The sequence below is a fragment of the Spodoptera frugiperda genome, chromosome 23 (assembly GCF_023101765.2).
Source record: "Spodoptera frugiperda isolate SF20-4 chromosome 23, AGI-APGP_CSIRO_Sfru_2.0, whole genome shotgun sequence".
NCBI classification, from domain to species: Eukaryota; Metazoa; Arthropoda; class Insecta; order Lepidoptera; family Noctuidae; genus Spodoptera; species Spodoptera frugiperda.
Genome location: NC_064234.1, coordinates 12,586,209 through 12,601,943, shown reverse-complemented (window position 1 = coordinate 12,601,943; position 15,735 = coordinate 12,586,209). Strand labels below are relative to the sequence as shown.

The 15,735-nt window shown below is 34.6% G+C and overlaps 1 protein-coding gene across 3 annotated transcripts in view; it reads left to right on the top strand.

The window, feature by feature from the left end:
- The window catches only part of LOC118266856 (uncharacterized), a 40,102-nt gene that overhangs the window by 19,256 nt on the left and 5,111 nt on the right, over window positions 1-15,735 (top strand). Inside the window, exons 2-9 of one of the 3 annotated variants that reach the window (XM_035580440.2) lie at window positions 5,309-5,455; window positions 8,280-9,053; window positions 9,338-9,481; window positions 9,858-10,039; window positions 10,142-10,782; window positions 11,907-12,133; window positions 12,763-13,059; window positions 13,724-13,828. In XM_035580440.2, coding sequence (XP_035436333.2) covers window positions 5,450-5,455; window positions 8,280-9,053; window positions 9,338-9,481; window positions 9,858-10,039; window positions 10,142-10,782; window positions 11,907-12,133; window positions 12,763-13,059; window positions 13,724-13,828 — 2,376 coding nt within the window. In that variant the 5' untranslated portion in view covers window positions 5,309-5,449. The remainder of the gene's footprint in view (window positions 1-5,308; window positions 5,456-8,279; window positions 9,054-9,337; window positions 9,482-9,857; window positions 10,040-10,141; window positions 10,783-11,906; window positions 12,134-12,762; window positions 13,060-13,723; window positions 13,829-15,735) is intronic. The other 2 variants (XM_035580442.2, XM_035580441.2) reach the window with 2 other exon arrangements.

The following is a 15,735-nucleotide window of genomic DNA, read 5'->3' as shown; positions in this document are numbered from 1 at the left end:
CAATAGGGACTGAGAGCAGGTGAAACCGTGCGGGAGAAGCTAGTATTTAGATATTTCGGGTACGCTGTGGTACGCAATAGAAAATAAACAATAGACCTTATCATATGAGACTGAGAGCTCATAACAAATCTTAGATTATGTTTTGTGTAAGCCTAACTGACGGATAAAATTTAAAGAATTTTCGAAATATAATGTACCTACATATAGTTATTGTCTCCATAGGTATGTTTGATGCTGCTATTTTAATTATGTATGAATGTTGATGAAAATATTTTTCATTTGTTCCTTTGTTATAGTAAAACATTTGTAACACTCGACAAGTATGCGTGCATTTGTTTAAGGATGCATAAAATACAACGAAACTATTGAAATTCATTCTACTATAAAATCAACTGCGTTAGTATTTATTATCAGAATTGTGCATAAATATAAAACTATCAAACGTTAAAATACTCTTGCCAGAAGAAATCATTTATCTAAGTGCGGTTTTTGTAAAGTGCTTTAGTATTTAATATTATCAAAGATGCTGTTTGTTTCCGATGTGACGTCACCGACATTCAGGGCAAGTATGCTATAAAAGTGTCGATCATACGCTGCACCCAATGGACAACTGTAAAGGGAATATTCAGTAATTCTACTTACCGCGAGTACGAATGATTAAAGTAAATAACAGTGTTTTGCTTTCCTACAAAATATAGGGTAAGGTTTTCACTGTTTAAGTTATTTTTATTTTACTGTCACAGAAACAACTTTAGATTTCCATTACGAAAAAATAAGACAACTGCGAAAATTATTAGCAATGAAATAGAACGAGTCATTAACATTATCGTTAGGTAAATTGTCATTTAAAATGTTAGCATTATAACTGTGGTTCCAAGAACCACCAACAGACGGACAGCATCCTTTAAATTTTCAAAGGCCAAACTGCGACTCCCAAGCCTCCTGCCAAACGTGAGGAATACGGCAAAACCACTCATTAGCGGATGTCCCTCGTTCAGATAGTAGATTAAAACAGTTAGAAATGCCATTGATGACGCTACTTCTGACCAGCAAATGATCAACGTAATTTCCATTTTAAGCAGCCTAATGTAACTGAACTCATCTGAACTTTCTTGGCTTCCAGAATGAATTTCCTACAGCTGCTTTCCGCCTCTAATATTTCACCAACAATTTAAAAAAGAATCTGAAAATAGTACAGTTTAAAAGCCCGACGTGGCTTCTTCGCTAAAGTGGAGGTCACTGTCCATTTTGAATGTTGACACTATAAAATTTTACTGCGCCTTTATTGCGTTGCATTAAGAGCTGTTTTCCTAGTTAAAGTGTTATGACGTCTTGACGGCAGCCATCGCCTTCCACTCGCTCGTGAAGTTTAGACAGGCTAGACGTTTAAAAGAGCATTTAGCACGGGAAAGTGCGCGAGGGCAGATGATTTATTTAGCTGCGTGGGAGATGAACACGAGGAATCCGTTAATATCATTCTCCTGTCATAGATAAAATATCGTTTTCGATATTCTAAATAAATTGACTCTTTGACGTAATGATATCGTCATGATGATTTTCCAAACTGATGATCCTATTGGTCAGTATCAGTAGATGACTAATTTTTATTTTAATGTCCGCCTCGTAGATTATTTTAAAACATTAGACACGTTCGTATTTTTTATTTTGTTATGGAAACAAATACTTTCGATGATATATTGATTTGAAATATCGCGTGACGTCAGTTCGAGGTACGATTCATACGTAGAAATTACGTATTTGATTCCATTCCTAAAATTTAATTCGTTTTGTATTGTTTTCTTATAAGATCAAATAAGAAATACGTGTCTAATATTTTTTCATTGCCTAACTGACGTTTCAATAGATTTTTAATTTTTATACTCTGTCATCATCACTAATGCTAAATTATTATAGTAATATTACGAGATGTGGATGCAAAGATTAGATAAAGATAAAGTTTTTAACTTTAGCTATTAATGATTACATGCGCTGAACCATAAATGTGCAAGCTCTGCCTTACCCTTCGGGGAAAAAAGGCGTAACCTTACTTTTTTTATTATGCCAAATCGAACCTTCTACATTCCAACTTCAGAGTATTTCTCCTCATTAGTGCCTGCGATCGCATCCAATTGATCATGCTACTTTTCTACGTCCATTGAGGGTGACCCCATAAGTATAGTGCGCCTCATTGACCCGGCCTTACTCAAATATTGTTACTTTATGTGTTTATCCACTTGTTTGTCCCTAATACACAGTGTGTTGTACTCGTGTGCTATTGTGATCAACTCTGAATTAAACTAATTAATGTACAATTTGTTTACAAATGGAAATAAGATAGTTTGGCTTTGTTTTCGTATTTAGATATTGTACAGAAGGCAATTTTGATGAATTTTGAAGATTTTTTTTATAATGAGTTTTTTATAATGAGCTTAGAGCTGACATAAGAATATTACCATGATCAAATAGCATAACACTTCTATGCAAAATTCTCTTCTGTAGGTACCTTATATTTGTTGCACATGTTATCACATTAAAAAGGTTTTTAGCAGAAAAAGTTACTTGAACATTTCGTTACAGTCAGCTGACATTGATTCTGCGGCAATATAAATGTAATGAGTCATAATATTTATCTTTTCCAAACAAAGTTGTCTTGTTTCAACACTGAAACTATTCCGCAATTCTTTTACAGTTTCATATATTAGCATAATTATTGTATCACAGACCAAAACACGAGACAAACCTAGTGTATTCCTAATGGTGTGGGATTTCCGTCAAATATTGGTTATTATTGTGTAAATTAACGAAGAAGCGTGAAGACCGGTGCCCGATATAGACGGTTGCACCTACTGACTACCCGATGTTAATGAAAAATTGGTTATCATTCAGCCACGGCCACGGGACGTTTATTTTGAGTACAGTTTAAAGAAATTGCCTCGTTGGTTAACTGGTTGACCAGGCAAGGCAGGCAAGGTATCGGCTTTTACATGGGACTATTACATGACAACTCCTATTACATGACTCTTATAACACAAATACAGAAAAGTGTGTGTAGCACATTGTACAGGTGTGCTGGTGTACCTCTGCCTATCCCTTTGGAGATGAAAGGCGTGACGTTGCATACATATCATTTAAAGAAATGATTGATAATAAATTGCATTATAAAATTATGCTTCAAAGGTATATGATATATGACATTACCTGCCTACTGCCTAGTATTTATGTAGTTACGGACGTTTGTGACCAGTTATGCCTTTTGCATTAACTTTTAAATAGTTATATTATTAATTTCATAGTAAGAGCGAGCGATTTACCATAATTATATTATCAAACATCAACTACAAAACATTTATAATTTATATAATTCCAATAGTATCAAGTTTAAGGTCTGAAGTTCCGCAAACGTGGGTTTTTATGTCACGTCATTGTCGCACTGATCTAAAGAACTCATTATCCGAAAGTGATCGCGTCATTGTTCCCTTCTCCGAATGTCTATTAATCATTAGAAATGTTACGGAGGCCGGGTTTTCAGACGACGTCATTAAATCAGGTGGTTACTTGATTTATATCGGAGATATTGGATTGGTAACTGTTTTAACTCGTAAATAGTAGTAGAACATAATTCTTTTTAGCAACAAAATTAATTTTGCGTTGCCCCACACTAGGATTTTCTCGGTATACCTATTACAAATAAGCATTAAAAGTCTGCTTATGCTTTAATAAAACAGAGGATGCGATGTTATGTCGTTTCATACAAAATATTTATCCTGAAACTCAAACTGTAACTGTGTAACTAATAATAAAATTATCAGAGTTCACTATTTGAGTTTACTACACTGCTGACGAGGATAAAAAATATCTCAATTTCACACCTAGTCTATATGATTTATTAATTACATGGCAGACAGCCAGCTCGCTAATTATGTGTATGATACATAATCATTATGTTTGTGCGTACGTAATGCCAATAGAAATAGATCAGCAGGTATTAACAGGGCTCGGGCAATAACATCAAAGGGAAATTATAAATAATAAATAACAGCTTAGTTATCACATTATCTCTGAATACACATTAAACGATAGTTTCTGGAAATTCATTTGTAGCAAATATTTTCGCCGTTGAGATGTGTTGTGACGTCATTAAACATGTAAATATGTAGTTCCTTGAGATGACTGATTCGTAATCATTGTACACGATGATAACACGTGAACTTGTCCTGATAACTGGGAGAAGAGATACAGGGGATTTTCTATTCCGAGTATTTTCTTTATATTTTCGTATATATTATAGTATTCTTTTGTTTTTCTTGGTAAACAGGTAGGTATGTAGATGATAAGATTGGTTGTAGAGGCTATGCAATTATTTTTATTTGATTGTTATCGTATACAACATCAATGAATGAATGTCATTTCCAAATGTTAAATGTTCTAAGTATATTTTTATAGTTCCATACAACTTAATATTATTTAAATACATTTATATTTAATTTCTTCTTCTTTGTATACAACCATGAACAATAAATGAATGTTCCAGGTGACCTCAAATTCCCATTTAGAGTAAAAAATGCCCTTGACACAGTAAAGCATTAGATCATACCACTTCTTGACCTTTGAGATATTTCTTCCCAAACGACCCCCTAATGGAGACTGATGACGTATTCCGATTTCTACTAATTAATTGATCCCAATCACGCTACTCAAATTAGTGAGTGTGGTTGCTATGCCAGCCAGTCAGACAGGACTATGAAATCTTTCACTGAAGTTGGTAAAATGCATAGGTTTTTTGTATTTTTAATATTATTCGTATAGTTCTAGAGTGGTCTATAAAGACTTAAGTTTAAACTTATTTCTTTTAATAAGCAGTTGAATTTCGAAATAATTATTTTTAAATTTTGCAAGTTTTCTAATTCAATAAAATCGCCAAAGTTGATCACGTATATCCTAACCTTCATCAATATAATTCTAATATCCTCTTTCTAGAGAAAACGTTGATCTTGTTTAGAAAATAAGAGATGATTGACGTACAGAAAGCTTCTTTTGTAGATAATTAAATTCAATTTCCTTCTGGTGTCAGACGAATTGATGCATCGACCGTGAGCGCAAACAATTCGCTTTACCATCCGAGTGGCAAAAAATCCGGATGTACCAGCACGTCTCACTATCTCGGCATTAATCGAAGATCAGAATCTGACCAGTACAGTATTTTATACACAAAAGTTAAGGCCCCTATTAAATCATGATCCCTTGACATCTGCACTGACACACAGCAAGGTTAAATATTAACATTAATGACACTCTTTAATTTTTTCAGACAAAGCCGCAGAGCAAGTGATTGTGGAAACGATGCAAGCAAGTTTGGACTTTAGTTCCTAAAGAACAGGTGCTAAATGGGGCTGTAAGATGAGCTGGCACAGAGGACCGTTCGTAATTCGAGCTCAGATCACTTAAAGAAATGAAGGTGAGGGAACATTTTTTGCTGATGGTAACTACTGTTTGTAAAGATCACGCTTGCGCAGTAAATTATAATCAATTAAGGAAAATATCTGGTGTTGATTACACATGACACGTATCAGTGGTAATCAAGGAATGCCATCAAAATCGTGCCATGATAACAATCGTGTCCCCGACTGTCTGACTCACTATCAGTCACTCACCTACCTGTTTAGGAATAGCATATTTTTGGAAAAAAGTTAATTTCTTATAGTTTAATGTCAAATGATCATAAAATGCATTTTGTTTTTGAAAAAAATATCTAAACTACAGACAGTTTCCCTTATCTTTTTTTGTACGATACTTATTTTAATAGATAATTAATTAATTTAATTTGACGTTTCCATCTGATTAGTTATTATAATTATCACATATTATTATGATAAATTTGTAATCACCATTCTATAATTATTATGACGAAACTCGTGTTAGGTTTTGGCAAATATAACAAATGATACAAAAGTAATTAGCTTCCAATCACGCACACATTTGTATGTTATGTAGGTACTCATACTTATCGCCGTACTGAGACTCATTTAATGGTTACTTGACCCAGTCCTTAGCAATCGTTTTCGATACTAAGGAATAGTTTAAGTAATCATTAAATGTCTCTGAGTACGGCAGTTAGTCATCAAAGTTCTAAGTGAACGAATTAATAAACAAACAAACAAAGAGTTTTTATAAATATAACAGTAGTTTTATGAACCTCGCTTTCGTGATTAAGGTCATTGGATTGAAGTAACAATTACGTTGGCGTTTTTTTCGTTTTGCGGTGAATTCAATTTAATTTCGGTCGCTGGTTGTAGTAAATGTTTGTAGAATATTTCTACTGTTTACGTTGCTACCTAAATGTGCGTAGATTAGGGAGTGAACCAAAACTTACATAGCAAAGAAAATAGTTCATTATGAAATGAAAATAGTTTTGACTGAGTCATATTTATGAGAATAGTTACTTATTCAAAAATGTATCGATGTGATCGTGGGTCCAATTTTCAACCCTTTTATTATCCTTTTAAAGTCCATTGAATTATTTAAGGAACATTTTATTTAACAAAGTCGAAACTAACTGAAAAACACATTGGAAAATATGTCGCGGCTATTCATCATCATCATCAGCCCGAAGACGTCCACTGCTGAACTAAGGCCCTTAGTCCTCCAGGTAGAATGTCGCGGCTATTGAACAGGATTATTTTCATGTTTTGTATTTTGTTTGCCTCTTTAGTAATCTTGTTCCGCTTATTAATTCTTTGTATTATGACATACTTAAAAATAGAATTGTGTTTCAGTATAGGATAATTATGATAACAGCACGTCTTAAATTAATTTTATCATCGGATTGCACTTTCTTTACAGATTATTTTAGAATTATGATTAATTATAAAGAATTATATTAACTAGGCTAATTACGTATTACTTAAATTACTGCAACATAATAATATTATGGGAAAAAATATGAAAATATGATTAACCCTATAAAAGTAACACGTGGTCTTGAAGAAATTAATTTAATTACTACCATTATGACTTCTTCACCGTTGAGTTAGTCAATTTATGTGTAAGAAGCGTGATGTTAACAGTATGTATATTTTGTGTAATAATTTTAACTTATGTATGTTTATTCAATTACACATGGACAGGTTCCGATAACGTGTTGAATAATTTAATTGTTTCCTATTGATAATAATAATTATCAACAAACACATAATTGCTGATTTTTTGCATTATTCACCAAGTAAGTAGACAGTGGCTTTGTTTGTAGAATAAAGTGCATTAATCAAGTTTAAACTGATAAGGCAAAGTCAAAACATTTTATTTTAATTAATCCGTACTTTTGCACCTGAATCGTTGTAGATAATAGATTTGTCCGTCAGACTGTCTGTCAGTAAGGTTGTCGATTTGTTCCACATCCTTGATCTATAAGAAGAAAGCTGATCAAGTGGTTTCATCGCTTCTCATTTTCCTTCCAACTTGAAAGTGACCTTTATCAGTTTTCTGTCCACTTCGTGTTAAAATATTATGAACATTAATTAGAGATAGAAAACAAACGAATCCAATACACTATGAATCCAATACAATACGGTTGGGTTGAGATTTTGATGTTAAATTCTTACCTAGTCAGTTTAAATCGATTATGTCTCAACGATCCGGCAAGCGAATAAAATCGGTCGAGTTCAACTAAAGTAAAACGTGGTCATTCAATAAATAAAGAAATGCTACAAAATTATATCCAGTAAATAACGTGCGTTAAATGTAATTATACACATAGTACAGAACACTACAATTTAAAATATAGTCGATATGTAATAGGCACAGTTTCATCCATGTAATTATTATATATGATTTATTAATATTACTCACAAGCATTCTTAGTCATTACTTAACATGTATTTTCTAGAGACATGTAACCAATTTCACACAATGATAAGCCTCGATATCCGTGTATCGGTTAGTATCGTTTCATAGGCGAAGTTATCTGCCGATACGTTCATGATGAGATTACTTTGATAACAGAGAGCCGATCATACAGGATTCCCAAAAATGATGTCTACAGTTCTCAGAATTGTTTTGTTTTGTAAAGTGTAAGCAATATTGTAGTATAACCTGATATTTGTCATCGACTTGCGTTTATATGTGTCATTTATTTAATTGCATTGTGCTAGCTTGAATGTGAAGTGGAGTTATGAATTAGCAAATTAATAATAAATTTTAATATTTACATAAAGGTTTAAATGTAGGAATTATGAGGAAGTAATATAAAGTCATTGATAAACAAAGCCGTATTATTGTTTCAGATGGACCAACTACATCGCATACCCACCGTAGCTACTATAATACTCCTGCTGGTGTTACAGCCGGCACTAGAAGCCAAGAAACCTAAACGAGTAATATGTCCAATAGGATTCCAGATAGCTTACTCCAATTTGAAAGGAGATCTAATATGTTACCGGTTGAAGGGCCCAGAGAAGCTCACCGACAAATATGTAGGGTGCGCCGGTAACCTATACACATCCAAACTGTACAACAGTTTGAATTTAACAAAGTCTGAGTTAGTATTATGGACAGAGTACAAATCATTGTACCCTGGGGGACCCTTCATTGATTACTCCTTTACCAAATCAATAGGATCCCTAGTAGAAACTACATTTGAAATTAGTAACCCTCACCGAGGCATTGACGAAGAACTGTGCGTAGTGATGGACCCTGTAAGTAATTTTACCACTGCGAAATGTGATGAAGAGTACTATAGGTACTGCCTAGTTTACCCATACGTTGAAGCAGAGGATATGTCTACTGAAGGTTGTGAAGATTTCAAAGATTCTTATAGATTTTGGTCTCCAAAATCAACTTGTTTGTCAGCAGCCACTGCCGTTGGCGGTGGTCCGGTAAGAGCAACCTGGAATCAATCGAAGGAAATATGTGAGAAACGAGGAGGCACACTCCTGTACAACGGGTGGAGATATTCAAATAATCCATTATTGCATATCTTAAACTCGAATCCTAAGTATCCTCTGGGTATCACGTACGACCCTCAACGTCACATGAATATTGTGAGTGGAGGCGCCACGGTGAGTTACATTTTGCAATCTTGTTTATCATGTCCATCAAAGTTAGTTTATCTTTGATCTTAGTAATGTCTATAAAAGCATTCTTAAGAAGTATTCCCGAGAAAAACTCTGAACCAAAAATACATCTTATCATTTTGCATAGAGTATTTTTTTTTATTAATTTAATATCGTTAAAGTGGTCATGTAATATTTAGTATCCATTTTCGTCGAGTACTCAAATAATAAACGGTTAAGGCCAAATCATATGCTGCTTTTGTTGTCTTAGAATGTTTTGTTTTTATTAGCTATTGGACTGTGGTGGCTGGTTTCCATTTGTACCTCCTTCGAACAGAAAATCACTCTTTGAGCTGGAAACATCTCCAGAACTGTGCTGTCACAAGTCATCGCGATGGCTATCGCAACCCATATACCGGGATGTGTTGGTGTTGGTGGGGACTCTTTCAAATTCTCTTTCATTTAGTAGTCACTATGATTCCTGCATGAACGAAATTTGAAATGTATTGCTTAGCTTTCAACACGTATTCCTCTCCATATATGTAAAGCTTCATCTCATCTACTTGTCCGCCTTGATTGTTATTGTGCTGTCGATTTATATTTGTTAGTGTATGTTATTTTAACTGTTACATCGTTAATAATCTGTTAGATTGTAGCGCTCTGCATAGTCCTTTACTGCGCTAGTCGTTTTCCTAATAGCATGTTAATGTTTTATGTGGTAACCGATACTTGAAAAGAACAGCCTTGTTAATCTTGCAGTTATTGCATGTTTCAAAGTTATTTTATATTTATTTGTAAATCACTCTTTAGGAACCACCCACAACATGGCATTTGGACGAACATTTTAAAATGTTGGGTGGAAATGAGTCATCTTATGGGGCAGTGAAAAACGAATTATGGGAATTGGTTAATAGTTCCTACATATTCTATGACATCATTTGCGAGAAGAACGTTGAATTAAAAAGAGCTAATTTAGTTGTTAGCGCTGACGAGTAAGTGCGACTTAAGTCTGTTCATTAAGTAATTTTACTTCTGTCTAGAATTAACAGCAGATGCCTCAAATTTATTGTAATTTTCAACCGTTTATTTTCCAGTCAAAACAAGTTATTATTGACTGTGGCTAGTAAAGTCGACGAAGACAATATCTACTGCTTCACAGATTCTGAGACATATTCCCCAACGCCTGTAAAATTTAGTTCCGATGGTGTTCACAACAAACTGTGGACCTACGTCCTCAAACCTATTGGAGATGGCTACTATTGGTGTGTTCACACTGATTCCAAGCGGTACCAAGTGTCAGAATCGAATAAAGCTCTCTGGGTGAGAGAGGAAACATCCCTCCGATACAATTACGCTGTCAAACTGGTATTGGACAAGGAATACACGTTTGACTCTCTAGAAAGACTGAAAAAGAGTTGGGAGAAGAAGTTAAAAGCATACATTTACTTTTCAACGAGTTATTATCAGCTTAATGGTGGATCAGAAACGACTCAAGATCCAAAGGTTTTTGAAGATGTCTTGTTTGCTTTCAAAATGGCTCATCCAGACTTGAGTCCTACGAAAGACGTCTTTTATGGGATGAAGTTGAAGAAAGTGTTTTTGGATAAGAAGACTATTTTGTTACACATCCAACTAAATCCAAGTATGCTACCGGTGCAGCCAGGGACCTGGGAAGGCCTTCAGATTGTTTACATGAAACCTGTCTTCTACTGTAATGCTGATCATCATGATTTTGGTGAGTACTTCTTAATTAACTAAGTTGTTTGGCATGAACATTGTCTTTGCTATGAGGTACAGGAAATCCTAAGTTAGGTGCGTCAGATAAAGTTTTAATGTAGTTTGGATCAGTGTCCCATGATAAACATGGTATAATTACTGGCAGAATAAGGTCATCGTTATCATACATTTACGCTTGGCCCTAAACATTATCTTCCCCATGTAATCAAATAGTCGGTATCCTATTACAACTAACGCGATCATAATTATCTGATTAGTCTACACTTGAATGTATCCCGGTCGCCTAATTAGCTTCATTCGTGTCCAAGTGCAGAGGTTAAACATCCAGACAGATGACCACGACTTGTAATAATACGTTCACAGTTTGGTTATGACTTATTGCCATATTCAGAAACATGTAATGATAACTATTCCTTAGTTAAGATTTTGTTAAGTAATCATTAAATGACTACATTCTACGGAATAGATATTAGACTTATTTTCTACTTATAAATATTATGCACTATACCTATACTATAATAATGTTCTTGTCATTAAGTAAGTCTTTAGTTCCATCAAAGCGTTTCGCCTCAATAGATAGAGTTACCATGCATCTGACCGGTTGCTCTATTCCTGCACTTTTTACCGTAGGTACTTGTAGTATCTTATCTGTTGCAATGTCACTACAGTTAGATAATTAACTCATCAATTAAGGATAATGTCATTCATTGTTGACGGTAGTACTTGTAAATTAAAATTATTATTATGTCTACATTGTTTTGTTTAAGTAGTCGTATTACTCGATGTAATTAAAAGGTCAGATTGAAGTAATTACTACCTGTTTGGTATAGTGGATGAGTGTATTATGCTAGGGATCGTGTCGGTTTATACCTATATTCTATGGGCGCATTGCCACAGAAAAGCTAAATTACCGATGGGAGACTGATAATAATTAGAAAATGTAAACAGTTTAACGGTTATTTATTAGCAAATTTATAATTTTGTAGCGTAAACATAACTATATGTATATAGAAGAACGAGCAAATCGAGCAAGTGTTTCACACTTTTCTTTTTAATGAAAGTTAGCTTTAATACCTTCAAAACATAGAACCAACATTGATCGTTTCCCAAAAATATTTTCAGCGGAATCAATAACAGTGCAATGTCGAATCCACACTTGTATCGGTAACTTCAACGATGGTGTGCAAGTGGTGACGACGATGGACGATCCCTGCATCATGTCTACTAGGCTGCCGTCGCTGTACAGGAACGAAGACCCATCACCGTTGAATGGAACGGCCCCCACTGCCACGGACACCACCACTACCGTGGAACCCAGTACTAATACTACCACAGAATGCACTGAATTTGTAAGTACATTATTTTATGCATTACAGTAATGATCTGATGGATGTTCTCCATCACTTCAGTTCTGTTCTGAGCACCAAGTCTGCTTATTGAACTAAGTACTCTTAGAGATGTCGCTTAACCGCATGCAAAACTTCTAACAGTTCATGTTTTAATGTTCTTAACCAACAGTGTCAGAGAAGGTAAAATAATGTATTAATACATATCTGGTTACCCATACAAATGTCATTTGCAAAATTAACTATGATTAAAATTACTACTTGTCGTGATTATCAGTGTCCGTTCTTATCAAAGACAATTATTTTGTTAGGATTCACTCTAAAATGTCTGACTATATTTCACAATGTTACGAAATTGTAAAGGAAACAAAAGAGATGAATTTAGCGTGTTAAATTACTAACTATAGGTACATCGTAACAGTATGCATACGTCTTAGCTATTTTTCATTATTTTTATAATAAAACAAGAGAATGCTATTTGACTTGAATATAGAAGAGAGGGGCTGTAGAATGCCATAACTTGAGATGTTTTTTCGTGCTTTTCTTCAGGATCATGTGTATCTAACAAAATTAATGTAAAATAACACCTGACCACTCCATGCTGAGCACAAGCTAATTGACTAACATTTTAGTGTACCACAACGCCTGCAAACGAGGATTCTTCGGACAGTTCGGAGGAGACTTCACCTTCAACAACTACGTCTCAACCCTACTCTACTACTACTACTGCTACTACCACTATTCCTCCGAGCTCTACACCCGAGCCTACTACTTCATCAGTGACGTTCGTAACCATGCCGCCTGAGACGATAAAGACAGAAACTCCAATCATTACGACAACGATGCTCAGTCCCACCACTACTACAGAGGTGGTGACACCACCACCGCCACCACCTCCTACAACTACCCCTGTACCAACAACGCTGGCAGTAAGTCCTGTTTGTTTGTGGATGTCCTGTCTTCTTGTAGATGTACAGTAGAATAGTAGTTTGGCATCCACTATGTAGGAAAAGTTCTCTGTAAAGGAAAGTGCTTTGTAGTGTGCACGTTTTCTTTAGAGTTGAATGTTTACCAACTTATGCTTGGTCTTGTAAGTAAAAACGTTCACGTATTTAGTAGTCACATTGTGTACTTATAAATTGATGTTGTTTCAATTGATGTTAGAATATAGACATTAATCCTATTAAAAGATAATTTGAAACGTCACTAACATCAATTCTATTTCTTAAAGATGTAACATAATGTAGAAGATTCCTTACACGGCCCTTATTTTGGCATTATTAAAATTTTAGAAGAGAAATATTCTATTGGTGGCTCATGGTTTGAAGATAAAAAAGAGTAATATGAAATTTCTTCGCGATATCATGAATAAATATGTTATACAACTAGGCAAAACAATCAAAATTAATGAAGAAATGATGAAGAAAAACATGGTTTCTAGGTTTGATATACTAAAAGTTATTTTCTTTATTGTATATAACATTGCATGCGCCATAGCAAGCATATAACTAAACCTAAATGTCTATATGTTTCTAACAATTACATATAATCAATGAAATATTTGTTATAGTATTATTTTCGTCTTTATTCCAGCCTGAAGATCAACTCCAACAAGTGATAAATGACCTGGATAGTCTTATCAATAGTGAATCAACGTCGCTTGTGTCCGTTGAAGAATTTGATGCAGCATTTGATCAGGTAAATTCATTTTTAATTAAACTTTTTCTTTATAGATCCGTCTTGTTGGTAGTGTCATCGAAATTACGGCTCCGGCGCTTGGGACTCCATGTTAGATAGCAGGATCTCAATGTCTATCTTGGATTTTGAAATTTTCAATAATCATTTTGTGTCTATCTTATCTTACTATATAATATTATCAAGGTGGAAGTTTGTATATGTGTTTGTTAAGCAATCACGTCAAAACAGCTGAAGGGATAGGAGTAAAATTTTGAAACAGGAGTAGATTATGGTCTGGAATAACACACACGCTACTTACTTATCCCACGGGAACACAGGCAAAGCCAGTTTTGTATATGTGCCATTAGTCTCAGCTTATGTGACATCATTATCGTGATTGTTTTTATAGAAATGCACAATATTGTACATTTTATCGTGTCGGTACGGTAAAAAAGCGAATTATGAAGTCATTCAGTTACATCATATGTATATATCATATTTGGGATAACTGGCAGCAGTATTTTGGAAACCTCATTATTTTCCAATTCAATAAGCTGATTTAGTGATTTTCAATGCACTTGCCTAATATAATATTTATATTTACGTTTAAATACTCGTATTATGATCTAATCCTTTCAAAATATGTTTTCCATTCAGTTTTATCAAATCTAAACGATTGTTTGATATTTGAAAACACAACATTTGGTTTTCGGAAGTTCTAAGGAATAGCATGGACTATATGCTGATAACTCGGTGTTTGGTTTCGTCCCTTATTAAATAATTCTTACAATGTAACTGAAATGTGTGGTAGACTTAATAAACCTCTAAAGTTTCAATTGATAGCTCTTATACTTTAGATTTTATTGATATCTATGATTTCGTCACCACTCTCACTCACTCACTCACTCACTCACTCACTCACTGATGATCAACAAAATTCTTAAGGTACTTCCTGATACTATAAAACTGAAATTTGGTATGTAAGCTAGTATTAGTACCCAAACAACAAAAAAATCCTAAAACTGCTTCACCTTTTACCCCCAACCCCTTAAACTAGGGGACCTGAAAGTTTGTTCGAGACTTCCGCAACTTTTGACGCTAGAGGTCAATGCGGCCGCGGAGGGCTCAAAATCTGAAATAGGGAAACTTACCCTATTTCCTGCTTGAGATCTTAAAATTATACACAAGTACATAGAACACAAACTTTTCATCAACTCAAAACATTATCCTACCCATAAGTACTTAGATATGAATAATATTACTACACTTCACTTCGGTAAGTGTTTATTAATCAACCTATACTTTTGAACATAAGATCGTAAGTATAGTATGCGCCAACGCCCGCCGCCTGCCCCCTCATCCCCGACAACTAAAAATAATCGGCCCGTCAGCGAGCGCGGCACCCGAACGCGGGCAGACGCGCGAGGGCAGACGTCGTTGACGGTTGATCTCGTTGAATGAAAAGTTTTCGGAATATTTCGGTGATTTAAAAGTTTGCTATCGCGGAGAAAAAAACCATTTTAATATTTAATTGTTAGTAGTTTAGTAGGTAAAGGTTTATACTAGTGTTTTAATTTTCATAATAAAAAGTATTAGGATGGCAATTTTCCATAAATTTAGGTTTAGTAGGTGAATTTGTCGCTCAGTCTTTCTATCAAAGCAACCTACAAAAAGAAATGAAATCCCACAAAAACATTTCATGTTAAATGTTGCCAAGACGAGACCATATAGCTCGCACTGTCAAAAAGTAATCAGATCCCGTGTAGAGCCAAGTTTCTAACCCTATACTTTTGAACTGGCGAGTTGGCCGCACGGAAAGAGTTTAGAAGATTGAATAGATTTTTAAACTCAAGCCCATATGACGAATAGCAAAAAGTCCGTGCGGCCTACTAGAGTTCAAAAGTATAGGGTTAGAAACTTGGCTCTAC